General features: G+C 37.8%; 1 protein-coding gene across 4 annotated transcripts in view; it reads right to left on the reverse strand.

Moving 5' to 3' along the window:
• The window catches only part of LOC131028181 (uncharacterized), a 115136-nt gene that overhangs the window by 74868 nt on the left and 17919 nt on the right, over positions 1-22349 (reverse strand). For 2 of the 4 annotated variants that reach the window (XM_057958419.2, XM_057958418.2), the window contains exons 2-5: positions 11634-11834; positions 11231-11333; positions 11034-11113; positions 10802-10879 (exon numbers count right to left, since the gene is read on the reverse strand). In XM_057958419.2, the coding sequence (XP_057814402.1) occupies positions 10802-10879; positions 11034-11113; positions 11231-11333; positions 11634-11834 (462 nt within the window). The remainder of the gene's footprint in view (positions 1-10801; positions 10880-11033; positions 11114-11230; positions 11334-11633; positions 11835-22349) is intronic. The other 2 variants (XM_057958420.2, XM_057958421.2) reach the window with 2 other exon arrangements.

Here is a 22349-nt window from a genome sequence, read left to right on the forward strand (position 1 = left end):
CCCGTCTTGAGTATAACCTCTTACACCCAAGCCAGCCAAGGAAGACCCTTGCCTTTCCTTGTCTTGGACGATGCCTCCATCATCCAAGTCCTCAAAGGGGATTGACTCAATCCTTCCCTTCTTGATTGAGTTTTAGTCAACCAAGCCATACATTTGCATAATAGTTTCCGATTATAGAATATCCCTTGTGTTAACATGAATTCTTAATGTATTCTTAATTAACATAGATATATATAATCTTCCGTCTTTTACACATGCATTACATCTCTTAACATACTCTTTGTATTCCTAATCTTTCTCAATACGCAAACTTATGTATACAACAATTAACAAATTATATCTTTTACCTATGTTAAGTGACTAGTGAATGCTATACATTAATTAATATATATACATTCACTAGACTACGATTAATACCACATATTAATGAACATTACACATTACCAATATGTATGAACATTACACATTAATTAATATTAATGATCATTGCATTTATTAATTTATATCCCTACTATTCATTGATACGTATACTCGTTAACGTATGTTACTACAAATTCATTAACATACGGTTTATACTTATTCCTTAATATCTGTAAACCATTCATTAATATGTTCATTAATGTATTCATTATCATAAACATTACATATATATTAATTACATTCATTAACCTTAACTTATTTCATTACTTATCTATTATAAACAATATCTATATTTATAATCATCATGTTACTCCTTGTTCTGATTGAATATATATATATTCACTAGATTACAATTAACCTCACCTATTGACGAACCCTACCTATTTTCCATTACTCATTAACTAATATTGAAGAACCTTTATGATTACTATCACCTATTCATATTAGTAGCCATGACATTCTATACATTATACTTTATTGTTAGTATATGGGGGAAGTTTGTTCTTACCTTCTGCCGCAGTCTACTCTCCTTACCTCCCCTCCGCAGTCCGTTGTTCCACCTACTCCCCTTGCCTTTACGCTTTGCTGCCTCCTTTATAACCCGTGAAGGGTTGTGCCTTTTCACGGTCCCCTTCCGCATGAAGGGGTGCGGGGGTAATTGCAGCCTAGGCTGCGGTTACCCACGCACCACTTCGTGTGGAGGTAACCCAGCCCATTTTGGGGTTACTTTTATTATGTTTAATATATAATATATTAAATATTTTATTTTGTTTTCATTTTAAATATATTAAATAACATTTCATTTTAAATATATTAAATAACATTTCATTTTAAATATATTAATTATTAAATATCATTTCATTTTAAATATATTAAATGTTAAATATATTAATTATTAACTAGCAATAACTTAAATATATTTTTCATTCATTTATATCATTATTTTAATTATTTATTTACCTTAACCCAATTCAATTAATCCATGCATTAACATTATTAAGTATTTTTACATTCGGTGCACATTCTCTTAGAATGCACGATATGTCCTTAATCATGATCGTTGACTATACGATTAGTGTTCTCAAATGGTGGTTCATGCTAAACACAAACCTTGAACCCATTTATCATAATGGGCTTCTTATTACATTCGCAATTTTGTCTCTTTTAGAGACTCCACACAATTGCGGACCACTAGCGATGTACTTAATGTCAATTAGTCTAAATACTTTTCTTGTTCGTTGGAAGAAAAGCATAGGATTATGTTTGTACGTATTCTTTTTCCCATCCTTATCCTCTAAGGAATATATATTAGTTATAATAATATTTAATAAATAAATAACTTTCAAATATTCCTTCGTTGGTAATTATTAATTCATTTGGGGTCTCTCTCTCTCTTTCTATGTATAACGATCCAGGAGGGGACATGACATGTGTGTGCATTCAGTGCATAACAGTACAGAGATATAGGAAATGTAACAGTACATGAAGATGCAAGTAAGAAGAACTCATATGTCTATATTCATTGATTCCAAAATGCCAGTACATTCAAAACATAGTTTCCTTAAGCAATATCCACACACAAATAGAGACCCAAGTACATATATATAGATGCCGGTACAGGTTGCCCGATTGCCTAGTGCCAATTGCCGACAACCGTCAGGTAACCACCGACCCCTAACACACTTAACATTCTAATTACGATATGACATAATTACCCGACAACAAGAAGAACTGTTAGATGAACTAACCTGCATACGGAGTTGGAAAAAGATTTACTTAACGAAGCTATCAACACTTCGAATAGAGATTATCCTAAGTCACCAAGTATCGTAAATATTGTAGGTGTTGGTAAACCACTGATCACTATGGAAGAATCATGGCTTAATTAAAACTAAGACCAGATTGATTGGTAAGAAGCGATAGTGAATGGAGTCGTTAAGGAATAGCATTTATTCAACAGCGAGTAAGAGTTACAAGGCTATGAATATCGATTAAGGAAGAAGATGGACTAATCGAATAATTTTGTCAGTGATGGGTTAACTATGAAGCCATTAGAAGATACACACTAGATGATTATAATAATGACAGTCAAATAATAGGTGATCGATAATCACGAATCCACCTAAGCAGCGATTATGTTAACAACGATAAAGAAATCTACATAAGCTATCGTAATTAGCGAACAGAATATTGAAATATTTCAGTGATTACAAGACCAATTGTTATGCCTTAAGATAACAACGATTAGGCAGAGATTATGTTAAGAAACTAATCGGTAGCCCTTGGATAACAAACCAATTGTTATTAAGAGACGTTGGGAAGGATATGTGTCTCATCGCTCATGAAGAGGTGTGAACCATTCAAGCTGCAAGATATAAAAAGGCCATTGATCACATTCCAGGATAGGGGGGGAGATACACCAGCAGATAATATGAAGAAGATTTAATAGAGAATGGATCAAAAGCTGACATTTCAAAATATCCAAAAAGGAAGAGATTATCATTATTATTGGTTCGGGTCTGCTCAATCAAGCATCCACCTTGGGCTTACTCGGTTGCTCGGATTAGAAGTCAACAATCAGGAACGACACCATTATCTGTATACTTCAAAGGAATAATCAGACACAGCTATAAATGACAGGGAGAACTCTGACAACCTGAGTTTACAGTTGTATCAGAAACAGCAGAAAGGTTTCTCTGTAATATAGATCAGCACATAGTCATTGCACAGTTCCCACCAGAGATATTACATGTTATCAGATTAATAAGGGTCATACATTACAAATTCTGAATAACACATTCATTGTAATCCTTAGACACCAGCTGTATCAAATTAGAGGCACAAGTATATTCATATAGAAGATTATAACTATCATTCTTATAACAAGTGGTATCCAGTATCGACTATTTCAGTTTATATAAAGATTTTGGGTTAATTATTTAGAAGGAAGTCATCTAGGATTAAAGTGTAAGCTAATAGTCCATTATTTCTAGGGATTCACGAAAGGGGACATTACAAAAAGCCACGCCCTGTTGCTTCTTGTTGCTCCAAGTGATAGCACCTATACCTAAACTGAATACGTACCCAGAAGTGGATTTTTTGTCATCCACCGATCCTGCCCAATCTGAGTCAATATAACCAATCAGCTTTGGATCGTTGCACCTGCTATACAGAATGCCATATTCTGAAGTGTCTTTCACATAATGCAGCACTTGCTTCACTGCAATCCAATGATCAGCTTTTGGGGTCGTCATGAAGCAAGAGATGTAGCTGACAACAAAACTGATGTCAAGTCTAGTGGCAGTGAGGTAGATGAGGCTGCCTACTAGTTGCCTGAATTTGGTTTCATCTACTGCAGGTGAATCAGACTTGTTTGATAACTTCAGCCCTTCCTCCATAGGTGTGGAAGCGGGTTTACAATCCTGCATGCGAAACTTGTCAAGAAAACTGCGGGCATACTTGGACTGTGAAATAAAGATACTGTCATCAGTCTGCCACACTTCAACACCTAAGCAATAATGGAGAAGCCCCAAATCTGTCATGTCAAAAGCTTGGCACGAGCCATGTTTGATGGCTGTAATCAAATGTGTTGAATTGCCAATAATGATCAAGTCATCCATGTACGCAACAAGAAAAAGGGTATCATCACTAGAGAGTTTGACATACAGATTAGTGTCAAAGGGACTGTGCTGAAAACCATGTGCAACCAAATACTGATCAATCTTGAAGTACCAAGCCCGAGGGGCTAGGCCATAGAGGACTTTTACTGATCTACAAACTTGATGTTCCTTACCAGGAACCTTGAGGACAGGAGGTTGAGTCATATAAATTTCTTCCTGCAACTCACCATTGAGGGATGCACTCTTAACATCCATCTGGTGAAGTTTCCATCCAAACTGAGCTGCAATGGCGAGAAGAAGACGAATTGTGCTCATCTTGGCAGTAGGAGCAAAAGTCTTCTCGTAGCCAATGCCCTCCCACAGTGTAAATCCCCGAGCAACCAATCTGGCCTTGTACTTATCCAAAGTACCATCTACATGATACTTGACTTTATAAACCCATTTACAGCTGATAGTGTAGGCATCTAAAAATGGTCAACGCTTGCGGCGCCATACTTTAACATGTCCGCATCACCTTATTTTAGGGTTTTTGAATCTTATTGACATTTCTTCTATGTCACACACTTATCTTTATCATTTGTCGACATCGTGTTATTCCTCTACATTCTTCCTCTTTCGATTGCATTTCTCGCATTTTCAATTAGGTATTGTCGACATCATCATGACTTTCAATCTTTGGTCGTTATCAATCTTTATCGTATCAATTGGACATTATCAACCCTTCGCCATGTCGAATTAAGATTTTTGTCCTCAATCTTTATCATTGTCAATCATTTTATCATGTCGATTGGACATCGTCAACCCTTCTTGATGTCGAATTGAGGTTTTGTTCTTGATCTTTGTCGTCTTCAACCAATCTTCAATCTATTATCAGTCATTTTGGATCATTTTGCATCCTTATCAATTCCCTATCAATTTACGACCAATTCATCATTGGTCTTTTGTCATTCAACCTTTATCAAGTCGACCATTTTATCAATCTTTGATTGATTTGTCATCGATCTCAATCAATCATCATTTCTTGTTAATTTGGACCGATCAGTCATTGGTCCTCGTCAATTGGTGCCTATCAATTTTATCCTTGGTCAATTATTGATCAATTTGTCATTGATCCTTGTCAACCAATGTCGACACTTTATCAATTATCAGTTCTCATCATTTAACCATGATCGAATCGACCTTATATCAATTGCATCAATCATTCCAATCTAGTCATGACCTAATCAACATCCTTTCATCTCTAATTTTCTCCTAGGGTTTTATGATTTACTCATCTCATCATATTCATCATTTCCCTTTTAGGTTAAATAAATTTATTTATTTAATCCTAAGTCTCCTCTTGTCACAATTAAATATTTAATTTAATTGGCTAATTATGTCCCTTTTGTGAATTAATTAACGAATGAAAACTTATTAATTAATCTCACCTAATTTTCTAATTTCCGCATTTTCTCATTTACTAATTTCCTAATTTCTAATTCCCTTTTTTCCACCTATTTTCCTAATTTTCCAATTCTAATTTCCAACTAATTTGTTCCTCTCTACTTGTCCCTATTTTTGTGCTTCGCTTGTCATAGAGTGGAGGCATGAATTTCTCATGCGTCATATTGTTTGACATAGCAGCATGTTATAGCACTTAACTTGGCATTTAGTCCTTGCACTTTGCATTGGAAATGTGTCATGATTTATGACATAGAAGGTGTCATAACCTTCTTCTTTCAATCCTTTTTCCCAATTTTCGAATCAAATTGCCTCTTTAACTCTTTTCATGCTAATTTGCTCATCTCTCCAATTTGCCTATAAATTGGATGCATTTCTTCAATCTTTTGGAATCAACCACATTTTCAAGTATCCTCGCGTTGTCGAAATCAATCTTGCTTCATGCTTTTGCACTTGTAGGTGAGATCCACACAAGCCCAATTTGGAGGAGAAAGAAAGCCAATGAAGAGACATGGAGGAGATGCTTTGATGTCTTATGGTTTGCATTTGCTTTTGACCATCTTGTCTTCATACCTTTATTGTGTGTATTAGGATTACTTTCATTGCAATCTAGTTAGGTGGTTGGCTAGTTTGTTATTGCTTTGATGATTCCCGATTTCCTAGTCACAGATAGGTTTCTTCCCAGGAGGCAGATCAAAAAGAATCCAAGTGTTATTCTTCAGAAGACTGTGGTATTCTGTCTCCATAGCCTTTTCCCACTCAGGAATGCCTTTAGCCTCGGAATATGTCTGGGGCTCATGGATGTTGTGGATGTTGGCCATAAGTGCACAGTTGATTGTATTCTCTTGCTTTCTCTTTCGGTGAATTGATCTATCCTCAAGAAGCTCATCATCACGAAGATCTCCTATTGTCTTGGCCCACCATTAGGCCTGAGGGTAGAAGTACCGACATCTGGCATTGGAGGAACAACATCCCCTAGAGTTTCCGGAACAAAGTCATCTGGATGCAAATCCTGTGAAAAATCAGGTGGTGCTAGATCGGTAGATTCCTCATCTTCAAAGTCAGAATGCTCTGAAGCCCTCCCATCATGGGAACCAAGAGGAAGACGAACACCAACATCAAAAGTCTGCACAGACTGAGTCGCAAGACTAGGAGTAGTAGAAGGCATAAATGAACCAGTAGTCTCATCAACCACAACACAACTGAAAATGATACGATCTGTCTCCACATCAATCAACCTGTAGGCCTTGTGGTTGTCATTGTAACCAATAAACATAAGTGTTTGGCTTTTTGAATCCATCTTAGCACGCTTGGCGTTTGGAATCCATACATGAGCGGTAGAACCGAAGACTTTCAAATGGCCCACTTAAGGCTTGCGTCTTGACCAGGCTTCTTCAAGAGTCATCTTCTTAACGGCATGTGTAGGTGACTGATTCAAGATGTAGACTGCAGTGTAAACTACTTTAGCCCATTATTTCTTAGAAACATTGCGATACTCCAACATAGATCGAGCCATTTCAGTAATGGTGCGATTTCTACGTTCAATGACACCATTCTGCTAAGGGGTGTATGGTGTGGTGAGCTGGCACTTAATGCCATGTGTAGCACAAAATGTAGAGAAGTCAATGGAACAAAACTCCCCCCCATTATCTGACCTTAGAGTGACAATCTGAGAACCGGATTCTTTCTCAACTAAGGCCTTAAACTGCTGAAATGTACTGAACACATCTGATTTATTTTTCAGAAAATACACCCACATTTTACAACTGAAATCATCAACAAATAACAAGAAGTACCTGCAACCAGTAACTGAAGGTGTATTCATTGGTTCACATACATCAATGTGAACCAATTGAAGTACCTTAGAGGCTCGCCAAGAATCGCCATCCGAGAATGGTGTCCTACGTTGCTTCCCAACTTAATAGGCTCCACAAACTCCATGATTTTGAGGTTGGATCTTAGGTAGACCAGCAACCAAACCCTCCAGATATAACTGACATAAATAGTGCACGTTTAAGTGCCCATAACGTTGATGCCAAAGTGTTATGACCGATGTACTCCTAGCAGCCAAAGCATGCTCCTGAGAATAGCCGGAATCAGCAAGTCTATACAAACCATGATCCTCAAGTCCCATAGCGATTGTAGTACAAGTCTCCCTATCAACAATGCTGCACGTGGACGAACTGAAGATAACATCTAACTGAGGAGAATGCCTCATGATCTTGCTGACGAAGAGGAGATTATGTTCCATGCCTGGAACATAGTAGACATCAAGAAAAATTAAATTTCTACATCCTGAGTGAATCTGGACAATGCCCTTACCAGCAACAGTGTACTCTTCTCCTCCGAAGATTATTGAATCCGAGAATGGTTTAAATTTCGTGAACCAATCCCGACAATGTGTAAAATGTCGCGAAGCCCTTGAATCTATATACTAGGCAGAAGAGTGTATTGGATCTGTTGTTCGCTTAGCCATAAAAGCATAGAAAGAAGATTCTTTCTGCTCAGAGTGTTCGGCGACTTTTGCCTTTGGTTGAGACCCTCCTTGCTTCTTTTGTTCAGAAGCCAATCGAATTCAACACTCGGCCTTCATGTGACCAAACTTATGACAATAATTGCACTTAACGTTCTTCTTCTTGTCCTGAGAAGAACCAGAGCCTTTCGACTAAGAAGATGGAGCCTTCCCTTTGTTCTTAGCAGAAGATTTGGCAAAGAACGCTTGCTCGGTGGAGGTGGAACTGGTACTACTCCCAAACTGTTGTTGCCACCGATCTTGCTGCAAAAGCTTGTTACAAAGATCAAGAAACTTCAAATCGACATCAGTGGAAGTGATATTCAGCATTTCAATGAAATGCTCATAATATTTTGGCAAACTCTTCAAAGTGATGACGACCATATCCTCTTCCTCGATTGTGCGACCAATCTTCTCAAGTTGATCACGGATGTCCTTGATCTTTGTCAAATGATCCTACAGAGGTGTCCACTCGTCCATCATAATCGAAAAGAGCATGTTCTTCAGAAAGAATGCTCTTCTCTTGTCAGAGGTTTCATGGAGACTCTTCAAATGATCCCATATCTCCTTCGCAGTTTTTCCGGACAGTACCTAAGGTAGCTGCTCATCGGTGACGGAGAGTTTAATGAGCATGATTGCTTCCTAGTTGCGCTCATCCCATTTGTCCTAATCTTTTCCAGTAGTAGTTGCACGTTAAGACGTGCCCAAAACAACTGCATCAAGATATCAGCACTCAAAAATTGTCAACATGCACTGCTTCTAGGTGTTGTAGTTGCGGCCATTGAATTTCTGGCTACTTTCGAGCATAATGTTTGTCAGAGATGCCATCACGTACCTCGAGGTCGAACTAGTGAAGGCATGAATTCCAATGCATGAAAACTAGCAAATGAAAACAGGGTTTTTTTTAAAGAATCTACAAGTCGGATTCTAAGGCGAAAACTAAAACCCTAGCACAGTTTTCAAGGCAGAAATTTTTTGGCTAACCCAGAAGAGATTTTGAAAAACCCACCAAGAATCTGCAATCAAAAAAAAAATCACCTTGAAACAAAGGGTCAAAACCCTAGACAAATTTGCAAAAACCCTAGGTCATCAAAAATCTGTAAACCCTAAACCTAGAAAGTCATTACTGGCCGCCAAAAAAATATACTGGGGGTAAAAACCCTAGGCAACAAAAGCAGAAAAACCCTAGACTGCACAGAGACAAAAAACACTGCTTCAAAAATCATGGGTTGTACAAAATCACAAGCAGAGGAGAAATGGGAGACAAAATTTCTGCGGAATCAACTAGAAAACCCTTTCGCATCAAAAAGCACGATAAAAAACCCAAAACTCTCCATAAAAAACGCTGAAGATCGCGGACACAAAAAATCATGAAGTTATGCAGAACGCAGGTTTAAAAATCCGCCAAAAATCCTCCAAAATAAATGAAACCCTTTTCACGTAAAAAAATCGCGGCGAAAATCCAAAAAACCGCAAATGATAGTCACAGAAAAGTTGTGTGCAAGGCAAAAACGAACCCGACGCAGAAATACAGAGCTCACCAACACGAAATTGCGAGCAAGGGCAAATAAATCGCGGAACCCTAGGCGCGGTAAACACAAACCCGCAGAGAATCGCGCACGCGGGTGCGAAAATAAAAATTGTGATTTATAGGTGTTGAAACTGAAAACGTGAAAGAAAAAATCGCGTTTAAGCACCCATGCACACAGGCCAAAAATTTTAAAGAAAACCCTAGACGGGTTTTTGGAAAAACAACTGGAAAAATTTCGAAAAAAAATTCACTAATTAAAATTTAGGATTACAAATTTTTTTCAAAAAAATTCGCCTGTGCTCTGACACCATGTGAAAATCAGAGATTCACTAGTAAAAATACTATATATTAACTGAGAAAATATTACAATATATAGGAATTACAAAGCACTGTAGATATTAATGAATCAACTACTTCTGACTACCTACTACTGTAGACATTTAAGATGTCTAACAACTAATTACATTATTGACCATTAACAGAATAAAGAAATATTATTCTAACAAAAAAATGCTACACAATTAACACCAAAAGCATTTTATCTTTATTAGATGAGTTATTCTTAAGTATAGGTGGTAAAAATGATGGTTCCAATATTAGAATTTTCAAAATCATTTGGAATAGTTCCGGGACTATCTCCAGCAACTGGTTGCTAAAGCTTATAGCTTAGCTAATGATTCTTAATTAAACTTATAATTTGCTCCCTACGGTGTGCTCTACCCTTCCCCTTGTTTCTCCTTCCTTTTCCATTTCTTTGAGATCCATAGTTCTATATTGATGCCTTCCATTCCTTCTATACACTAAATTTGGTGTTCTTTAAGAATTTAGAAAAATTGGTGCCTGCCCATTTTTGACTTTGTACAAATTTAAAGCAACACAATCAGCATTGTAGCAGCATACCAAGGTCAACTACAGTGCAAAACAATGATCTGCAAGGACTAATTTATCATTTTGTGGAGCTTTCCAAATACAGAATGAACTTGTGGTGTTAATAAATCAGTAGAAATTTTAAATCAATCTATCTTGTAATTTTAGCATTCCAGCTGCTTCCCCAACTAGTTAAACCTTCACTTTGGACATGAAAAGGGTATGATGAGAGAGAAATCATCTTATGGTCAGTAAATTGAATTATTACATGTCAGGCTGTTCATTGTGTCAGAAGTGAATGTCATCATATATTTTAGTTCTATCTAATGGGGCAAACTCTAATACACTCCACAAATTGACACAGCACCACACTAGAATATAGAAGCTTTGAAACATGTACAAATTAAGTACCTGTTGTTCATTTGGAAGAGGATAAACATCCCCAAATATTGTTACTCTTGCATTTGATAGACCACTCCATCCAGGTATCTATGTCACAAACCAATTCCTACTAATTTAAAACAAATATTCCCAAATCTAGCTGGATGTTAAGAACTGCTTCCCCTAAAAAATGCAACTAACTCAACAGCAAAGTATTAATTAAGGAAAGTAAAAAAGTTTTAAGATATAATAATTAAATTACCTGCACAACAAGAGAACATCTCGGATCAGCTAGCAAATTCCTTGTGTGGATAGCTAACGGTGAGAAGGAGAAAATTGGATCTGCATTTGCACAGGACATAATACTGAACACACAAATGGCCTTTTGATAATTTAGCTTGCTTCTAGACAATCAAAAAAAGGTAAAAAAATGTTGCACTCTGAAACTATGTAACTTACGTCCCATGGAATCAGGAGCAAAATCAACCAAAGAACCGAAAGGATATCCTTTTCGACGATGATGCATCCGAGACATCACAGTGCATAAATGTGCAAAGCGAGCCTGCTCTTGTCCAAAAATCAGTTTATCAAATTAAATAGCTAAAATGATGTATGATTAGTAAAAAAGCAATACACGGATGGATTATCTTCTATCAAATGAGTGAATTATTTTCAATATCAAAAGTAAAGTATATTTCTAAGTGAGCAACAATTAGAGCTGTCTGCAAAACATAATGACTTTTTCAGCTACAGTATTATTCATCAATTGTCTTCATTGATATAATATTGAATTGGCGGAGTTCAAAGTTATGCTCGAGAGTAGAATTTACCAAAAAACATTATGGATTTTATTTCTTTTCACCTGCTCCATGAGGTTACGAACTGCTAAGGCGGGACGAGGCAAGCCATGGGCTGAAGTTGCACTTTGAACACCACCTGAAATTGGAGTACGGAAAAGCCCTGTTCGACTGCCTCCACTTTGTCCACCTATAAGTGTACTCATGATACTTGAACTTTCACTTTTCTTCTTTTCCTTACCAAACTCTTTACTTGAGTTTATCATCTAAAATGGAAAAATAAAGCACGCATACAAAATCACGATAGCTCACAAAATTGAATTGTTGCCAAAAAAATGAAATAAAACATTTTTGGGAAGAAAATGTCCTCTTTGACCATACAAGGAACCAAAACGTAACACTTTTGAAATGAACAAATATTCCAAACAAAATCTGTTCCTAGAATTTTAAAAGCTAGAAACTCAGAATCTAATACATTCTTTCCTTTGTGCATCTCTCTGCAAATGACATTCACTTTATAATAAAAGCTCATATGTTCATATACATTTTTCATCAAAATGTATTTCTCTGAGAAAATAAAGCCAAAGAATCATCTTTAATTAGATAATGTTCAATATCCTTGTAAAGTTCCAAAACATAATATCTCCAGTTGAGAAAACTCTACACATAAACCCAAAGGGCCAAAAAAAGATAAAAAATAAAAAAAATGTCAAAGGACATTTGGTTTAATGGCAGCAAAGTCCATGTTGTAGACATCTACAAAGTGCTGAGTTCAAATCTACTCCAATACCAAAAAAAGAAAATTATATTCCTCAAGCTTGAATTGTAAAACTAAATCTATACAAAAGTCCCAAAAATAACATTTCTGTAACAATACTTTCTCCAGCATATTGTGTGGCATGGCTCCACATGTATTAAGCAATACATCAAAGGTCCTAGCTTCGTCTCTGAAGCATTGAAATGGCTGCCTCTCAATAGAATCCTCTGCTCCAATCACTGGAGAACTTCTATACTTTAACCACAATGATTTTTTTTTATGCAAACTCAAACGCATGTATCCTTCACTCTAGACTTGTACCAACAAGGGCAGACTAAATGGCCAACCAAGGGTAATATCTCTTGGATTTTCCTTTGAAGAGATTTCTCATAGCCATCTTTACTATAATAGAGGACATTCATTTTAATAGAGGGACCATGCTCTCATAAAAATGCAGACCATCTGATGAGATTCTATACCCTGGTTTGACAAAAATTATAACGAATTTATTTCAAATTTCTTGTTTGGATCAGGCTTTACGCAGTAGGATACAGGAACCTCTATGGAATAGAGGAAATGGGACACTCTTCAGGAGATTTTGTGTCCACAGCCGAAGGCTTAACACTAGAAAACCTAGCTTCCAATTTGTATTTTTGCATTTGAACTTGCATGTGTACTATCTCATATCTCCTATTTTGATATTTTTAAAATATTTCATTATTAGACACTTACGAAGAATCAAAAGAGCAAAGGCAGAAGAGAAGATTTGTAATCTGTATTACACATAAATGTCCCCCCCCCACAAAACCCGCACCCCCGTCCCCACCCCTGTTTCCACTAAACGGGGACAGCAGGGGACATTCCTAGCCATCGTCTATCATGTAGAATTTGAGGAAAGCAACCCCAAAATGCATCTAAACTAATCCCTACACTCCAAGGACATCTGCCATCCCCGACACATCCACAACATCCCTCAATCATCCCAAGGACAACCAAACATCCACGATTTTTTTTAATTTAAAAAAAATATCAAACCTGAGGAAAATACATAATAAGAACATATATTTACTTGGGAATTTATTATACTCAAGAAAACCATTGTCCTTTGACCAAGACTAATTATTGAAACTAATGCGTATTCATAAAGGTACTGCAATCTTAAAATGAACAATACAGAACCTTGTTGATTTATTTAAACCTTATGAATGAAGATTGTAATAAGGGTAGCAAGATGACTTTGACGAGCAAGAAACTATAGCCTTGTTCTCTTATTCAAACATTAAAGGTTATTATCTTACCATAATTATCATGGTTCCACAGTGTTGTGACCTTTTCACACATCGCCCCATTGCTAACGGGGACCCCCTCTTTTCCGGCTTGCTACGTTGTTAGGTTAGGGTTTTGGCTGCTTAGTGGGCAATTTTGTGTTTCCCGTGCCCGAGTCTCGGAGTTTTGATCATGCCTAGTGCCGTTTAGGGTTTTGAAGTTATAGGATCAAGTTGCAAACGTTGATATTTTAATGATTCTAAATTTTGTCTAAGTGTTGACCTTTTGAACGTTAGCGTGTTTTTAAACACGCACATCAGTGATTTTAAAGTGCCAAGGTATTCCCAGACCTTTTGGAGTTGTTTTCTCGCTCCTAGGTATTATTTAAATTGATTTCGCACTTTATCCTGATAATTTCCTAGCGTTTCGCTCATTTTTTGGGAAAATTTGCTAAGTCCAGTCTAATTTTGAAGTTTCTAAGCGATTTTAAGTGGTTAAAATGCCAAATTCCTAAGGGAAATCCATATTTCAAGGGTTAGAAGGTCAAAATCCATGCTAGAGATGCTTTTCCCCTCATATTCCAGACTACCCACCCTTTTCCCCACTCAAAATCCACACTACACATGGGTTTCCCCTGAAATCCATACTGACTATGATTTTCCACCACTGCTAATCCATGCCTGGATCGATTTTCCCCTGGAAGTGCTAAAATTTGGCTAAGTGTCAGGATTTTTCCAGACTGCCATCGATTTTCCACCAGGAGTGCAGACTGGAGTGCCAACTATAGTGCGGACAATGTTGAGGATGATTCCATGCCTAGATCGATTTTCCACTAGGCTGTTTTGTGACAAGTTAGTGTGGATTTTTGTGCAGACTCTCAGTCCATACCCAAGTCGATTTTCCACTGAGAGCAATTTGATGAGTTTTGAGTCCGGATTTTTATCCAGACTAAGGTCGAATTTCCACCAGGGAGTGTTTTTTGCAAATGAAGTGAATTTGGAGTGTGGATTCCTTGTCCAAACTGCCATCGATTTTCCCCTGGAGTGTTTTATGCGCATTTTGATAAAATTTTGCATGGATTTTTATCCAAGCTAAGATCGATTTTCCCTTGTGGGGATTATTTTGACATAAGTGATTTTAATGGGATTTTTTAATCCCAACTAAAGTCGATTTTCCCCTAGAGCCTCAATTTGGACTTAAAATTGAAATATTAATAAGTGAGCCCATTTTGATTGTTTTTAAATGATGATTAACAATTATTTAAAATTTTAAAAACAAAATTAAATAACTTGCAATAAGCATTTAATGATTTTACCCTTCTAGAAGCAAGTTGGTTTTTACCAAACAAGTATATAAGCAAGTGTTTTATCCCACATTGCTTGTGTGGTGAAAGTGAGAGGCAAAAGCAAGTATAAGAGAGGAGTCTCCAGCAATATTTTATTATTAAATCTGCCAGGTGTCTCCATGAAAGGCGATTTTTCTCTCTTATTGGCGAATTTTGGCAAAGTGCTTAAGTGAAGTGTTGGGTTGAGGATTCTTTCCTCCTCCATTTTTTCCAGCTTGGCAATCCATCCCATCACTGCCATTGAAGACCATTTCCAGATTTTTCGATTTTTTCAAGTTTGGCGATTTTTGGTGTTTGGTGACTTTGGCGATTTTCTCCTCCATTGCTGCTTGTTGTTCCAGACCTCCATTGTTGCAAATCTGAGCTACATTGAAGACATTTTCATAATTCCAAAAATGGGGCTATGGCTGGGAAAGTTCAATTTTTATTTTGCAAGTGCTGGGAACTTACTTTGGTGAATTTCACGCATGTTTGATGCCACCTTTGCCTCCCTACTTGCTCTCATTTGCTTCAGATCTGAGTTTGCTTCAGATTTAGACCTCCATTGTTGGTTGTACATTCAATTTTCAGACTTAACCTTTATTGCCCAACCAGCTTCAAATTTAGCAATTTACATTTGGAGAGTATTTGGAGGCATTTTGGAATCATTTTTCAGACCATTAGAAGGCTGTCTTAAGGTCTGCAACTGTGTTAATGGCTGTTTGTCCTCAAAAATTTATCTTTTACCAGCCATAACTAAGTTTCCAAAATTAATTATTTTCATCATCAAGACTGATTTTTATCAAGTTTATGCATATTTTTTAAGGATTGCAACATGTTTTTTGAAGTTAATTTATTAGTTGCAGGTTGTCTTCAGATTTGTTGACCTCCATTGTTGACTGCGGAAGGTGTCCTCGGTCATACTTTGTGTGAAAACACAACCTTTCACACCTTTCCTTAGTCATCGTTGATCCAGTATACTCCTTTGCATTTTAGTTTGCATAATTTCTAAGCATAAGGAGGTATTAATGAATTTTCTAGAGGATTTCCATGCCCTAGCGTTGTCACACTTTGAATCTAATTGTCAAAATCTACCAAGAGTATGGATTATTCTCCTGACTTTATGCTCTAATTAGTTAAAATCTTTAGAAAGTCAAGAATTTTATCAAGAGCATTATTTATTTTCCTAAGTGAAACTTCAAACTTCGTACAGATGCGATGTCGAAGTCCGGATTTAAGGAAAGGAAAGAACTACTGAAGATGTTGGAGACTGGATTTTATCCAGAGCTCAAGATTTCATCCAGATGGAAGGAGATCACAGATACAAACATGCATTTCCTAGACTTGGACCAGATGCGACAACGGATGTTCATAGTTGGAAATCAGGTTCCTTCCCCAGCATATGCGAACATTATGAAGAGTGGTATTTTTCATGCCGCTGGATTTCCACAATCCATACAGTGCAGTGAACTTATCCTGGAGTGTAGACGATGTTATGATCCGCTTACGCGAATGATCAAAACTGCTAAGGGTGTTGTTATTGCCTACCTTGCTGAGGATGCTATTGCTGAGGTGTTCGGAATTCCACGCGGAACGGATATGAAGGATGTGACCAAGGATGAATATACAAAAAGATACACGAAGAAGATGGGTGTATGCAAGAATATGATAAACAAAGAGTGGATGATTGAGCCTAGGTCTCATCATTCCAAGGCTCCCAAGACACTCATGTGCATAGACTTCAAAGAGGAGTATAGCGACTTAATATTCCTACTCAACAAAGTGATGGGGATGCCGCAGGGAGCAATATTCGATGGATGGATATTTTATTTCATCCAGGATTGTCTTAGAGGAACATTGGTAAATTGGTCTAAGATTATAAGTGACAATCTGGACTTTCAGTTGAGGAATGTAGAGCGGTCCAAGTCATTCGCCATGACTTCTTACTTGGTATACATGCTTGCACGGTTTGTTTCATACAGAGGATTGATATGCAAAGGTGAAGTCGGGAATGGGCAAGGACAATTCAGGAGTCATGAATGCTACCCCCAGCTGAACATGTACAGAATTGAAGACTATAAGAGAGTGAATTATGCATTCACTATGTACATCACACGGATGCTGCAAGGCGGAATCCACAGAAGATTGTCCAAGGAGGCAACAGAGTAAATAGAGAAATATAGATCATGGTATATTCAGTTTCCCACTTTCACGTACCTTAGGATTCATGGGTTTCAATCCGAACCGTATAGACTTCCTAGGTATCCATCCGACAGAATGATCTTGTTGGAAGTGGTGAGACAGCTTCTAGAGTTCGATGTCATTCAAAGAGAGAAGCATAGGATAGGCATGACATTCCCTATTTCAGTTGGGAAGACGTCAAAGGTTTGCCAGTTTGCCATAGCCGCCAGCACTGCGAGTGAGGAGCTTGCATTCTATCGATTTGCTACATATAAGAAAAGAGAAAGATTTGGTCCAGAATAAGAAAGTAGGAAGGATCAGGGGAGAGAAGTTCATCCACAAAGTAGACATAGAAGATTATTGGGCCAACCTGATGGAAGAGCAAGCAGTGAAGAGAAGAATGTGGTCTAGAATGTCAATGGATTTCATGAGGAAGTGTGGACTTTTCCTCAATCCTGATCAAGTGTTAGATAACAGAGATCATACGCATCCACAGTATGAGAGTGAAATGAAGAAGACAATCCTATTGCCTAATTGGTCAGAGTCAAAAGAGATTGACCTGAAAATATTGATGAGAGAGGTCTTGAGTTTCTCCCGTGCATGGGTAGATATACAAATGAATAAGTTAGTTGATATGGGTGTTCCCTTCACTTATGAAAGGATGAAGCCGAAAGAGTCTACTTCCGAGGATGATCAGAGGACTACCAGTGATGTCAAGATTTCTGCAGACGAAGAGAGTCAAGCTCCCAAGAGAAGGAAGAACACGCCAGGAGAAGTCAAGGCCAGAAGGAAGAAGATTGAGGAAGTGAAGAAGAAACATAAAACTATCATTCCTCCACCTATCATTCCTTCACCCCCTCTCAGTGTCTCATCAATCAAAGTGATTGAAGTAACAGAGCAGAACAAGGAGACTCAGAAATTTATGTATTTTTGCCAGTTGGACTCTTTGAAGAAGAGTCAGATAGACGACTTGGTCTCTTTGTTGATTCATGTTCATAGTTCGCAAAAGCTCATGCCAGATTGGGAGAACACTTTGGATGCTTGCTCGGATTCACTGGACGTGATTGATTTACAGTAGGATACCTTGCCTAGCATTTCCATGGAGGAGTTAGATTCAGTATTGGCTAGATTCTTGGAATATGCTAGGAGAGAGAGACAGATGCAGGAAGGAATCTTCTCGAAGATTCCCTATTTGATGACTAGGTATCTTTTTATTGGGCCATATGTAGGTGGCGCCATTTTTTATGTAAACCCTAATTAGGGCAATTCTAGGGTTTTGTTGGCATGATCTCGACCGTTGATCTTGTATCAATCTGGGCCATCCATTTTGTAAGAGACTCTATATATGCCTCCTTGTCTCTCATTTGTAAGAGAGAGTTTTTGTAGAATTGCTGGTATATGCTGTAGCTATTTGAATCATAATAATTGTTCATTGTTGATGATTTTTGCTCTTCAAGTGTTGTATTTGCATTCATGGTTCTCAATTCCTCCAAGTTAGATTAGAATTTTAGTTTAGAATTTATTTTCATGTATGTTAGATTGAGCGAAAGATTTGTTGAATTTATTTGTGTGGAATCCTTAATCCATACCACTAGCCTCTTGCCGCTGGTAAGTGCGCCTTGTGTGGTCAACTGGAAATTTAAGTGACCTTAACTTCAACTATTACGCGTCCCTTGACAAGCATCAACTTGGATGGTGTTAACGTTTAATGGTGATAGTCTGAAAATCTTTAAGTATACCTTAGACGATTGCACTAAGCTTGTGTCAATACCTGTTTGTGAGACCTCGCCTAGTTTGATTCCACTAGATCTATTCATCATTTCCTACATTTGATCCGAATTATGGATTCGGATGACAATACCTGAGTGAGAACCTGCAGTATTGTAAATTTTGTTTACAAGAACCAAAAAGCATAGAATTGAAGCAAGCCAAAAAGTAATCTATTCCATTCGAAAATCCAACATATAGAAGTTCATGAGATTCCAAGGGTCACAAAAACCTCTTGAGAATCGAAGTCCAACAGTCACATTTGTTCATTACATAATAAAATCTAAAAACTACGAAATTTTCAAAAAACTATATGAAATTTTATCCTAACTTCAACTAGGCATAACTTTCTGCTCGGGACTCGAAATTACGAGCCGTTTAACTCGTTGGAAAGGTCTCCAAGAGTTGTAGATGAGATTTTGCTCGCCGCTTGCTAGGCCTGAAAATGGCCAGAAGGCATTCAAAAATGCAAATTACTAACGTATAGACAAACTAAAAAAAATATAATTCAAATTTTCTTCTGATCATTACTTCCCCCTTGGAAAGCAATGGGCCCCATTGCATCAACACTTTGAATGAGATGAGGAAAACATTCTTGAAGCTGCTCTCTGGTAAACCAATTTCCTTGTTGAGCAATCTGCCCAGCTCGAACCACTTTGTACAAGTAAATCTGCTGCTGTTTGAGTGTTTTCACCATGGTGTCCACAATCTGATCACATTGGAATGGGGTAGCTGCATTTGGATTCAATTCTGTAGTGGAGATTGTTTCTGCCACATCTGCAACATCTAATAGTGGAGGAAAATATGGCTTCAAGAGTTCCACATTGAAGACTAGATGAAGACCTAGAAATGGAGGTAAATTAAGCTCAAAAGCATTATCACCAACTTGCTTGATGATGGTGTATGGCCCATAACACAGAGGACGAAGCTTCCTATTGGCACCCTGCAATCGTTCCTTCTAGATATGCAACCACACCTTGTCCCCAACTTGAAAATTATGAGTACGATGCTCATCATGTCTCTCCTTATACTTCTTATTGGTGTGTTCCAAAATTTCATGAACTTGTTGTTGTAGATGATGAATTATATCGATGAACTGGGCTGCGTTATCTTCCTCCTTACCAACACGTGGAACCAAATCAGGTTGAATAAGTGGTATGGCAACATCCATGGGTGCAAGTGGCTGATAACCAAGACAAACCTCAAATGGGTTGTGGTCAGTTGAACTGTGAATTGCCCTGTTGCAGCTATGCTGAACATATGGAAGACTTTCATCCCATGTGCGGCGATGTTTTGAGTGGTACATTCGTAGAATGTGTATGATCATCCGATTCACTACCTCTGTTTGGCCATCTATTTGAGGGTGGAAAGCAGTAGACTTTGTCAATTTTGTGTCCACCTTTTCCCATAGTGTAGACCAATGGTATTCGGCAGACCAAAATGAGCCCAAATGTATTCAAAGAATAGCTTTGCAGTGTCCTCTGCAGAAATTGGTTTTTTACATGCCACTATTACTGCCATTTTTGAGAACCTATCTACCACAACATACACACAATCATGGCCTCTTTTGGTGGTAGGAAGACCAGACATAAAATCCATAGAAACTGAGTGCCAAGGTTATTCAGGAATAGGAAGTGGTGAGTACAGCCCAAGTTTACGATTGGCAGGCTTAGCAATAGCACATGCAGTACAAGCTTGAATATATGAAATAACATCATTCCGTAATTTTGGCCAATAGAAATACTTCTGAAGTATAGCAATAGTCTTACCTATACCAAAGTGACCAGCAACCTTACTATAGTGAGCTTCCCATATCAACTTTTTGCGTTCTGCATTGGGCACATAGATTTGGCCAAGGTGACAAAGCATTCCATCCTGCAAATAGAAATCATTCACTTGCTGTCCCTTCACTAATTGATTATAAACATCTGCAAATTCAACATCGTTCTCATACAAGCAAGCCCAGGCTTCAGTTTGATGACCACATGAGTTCAAAACCATACTTATGGCTGCAATTGGAGGCCTGCTCAAACAGTTTGCTACTTTGTTAGTACTTCCCTTCTTGTGGCGGATATTGAGGTGAAATTGTTGAAGATATGCTGACCATCATTGATGTTGATCATTTTGCAACTTCCCTTGTGTTTGCAAAAATTGAAGGGGTTTGTGATCTGTGTGGATGACAGTCTCCTTACCCAGAATGTAATGTTTCCACTGCTTACAAGCTTGAACAATAGCATACAGTTCCTTGTCGTAAGTAGCATATCGACGCACTGTATCAGAAAAAGTCTGACTGTGATATGCAACTGGATGACCATGTTGCATGAGGACTGCCCCTAGAGCATATTCTAATGCATCTGTTTGTATTTCAAATGACTGTTGCAGGTCAAGAAGAGATAAAACTGGTACAGAACATAACCTTCGTTTTAGCCCCTCGAATGCTTCTTGTTGAGCACTTGTCCATTTAAACTTTGCTTGTGTCCCCCCCCCTCAATGATTGATTTAGAGGCCAAGACAGATGGGAAAATCCCAACACGAATCTGCGATAAAAGTTTGCCAACCCGAGGAAACTTCGTAACTCTATGAGATTTCTAGGAGACGGCCAGTCCTTAATCACTTGTATCTTCTCCGAATCAACATGGACACCTTCATTGTCAATAACATATCCTAAGTATCTGATACTCTGCATACCAAAGGAGCACTTTTCTTTGTTTGCATAAAGCCCATGATCTTGTAAGGTTGAGAGAATTTTTTCCACATGTTGCAAATGTTCCTCCCAAGTTTTGCTAAAGATGAGTATGTCATCAAGATATACCACCACAAAGGAATCAGTGAATGGTCTAAGTATATCATTCATCATTCTCATGAATGTCGCTGGAACATTTGTTAGACCGAAAAGCATCACTAGCCATTCAAAAAATCCCTCTTTAGATTTGAAAGTTGTCTTCCACACATCGGCTGATTCAATTGGTACTTGATGGTACCCTGATTTCAAATCAATTTTGGTGAAGAATCGAGCCCCTCTAAGCTGGTCCAAGAGGTCATCTATCCGGGGAAGTGGATACCTATTTTTGACTGAAATTTTATTCAAGCCCCTATAGTCTACAAAGTCTCCAGGTTCCATCATTTTTCTTTGCTAGAACAATGGGGCTGCCCCAGGGTGATGCACTTGGACGAATATGTCCCTTCTCAATCAATTCTTGTATTTGCCTCTTAATCTCATTATTCTCTAATACTAACCTACGGTAGACTGGTTCATTAGGTAATGGAGTTCCTGGTATCAAATCAATAGTATGTCTCACTTGGCAGTGTGTAGGTACCCCAGTTGGTAACTTAAACAGATTTTCATATTTCATCAAAATTTGATCCATTGATATTTTCTGCAGTGTTGTGGTGTTTGTGATGGTATGGGAATTATAAACTGATTTTCTTTCTTCTTCAGAACGAATCATCAATAAAATGAATGTTCCCGTTTTGGCAACCAACCTC

Source organism: Cryptomeria japonica, chromosome 5, assembly GCF_030272615.1.
Source record: "Cryptomeria japonica chromosome 5, Sugi_1.0, whole genome shotgun sequence".
NCBI classification, from domain to species: Eukaryota; Viridiplantae; Streptophyta; class Pinopsida; order Cupressales; family Cupressaceae; genus Cryptomeria; species Cryptomeria japonica.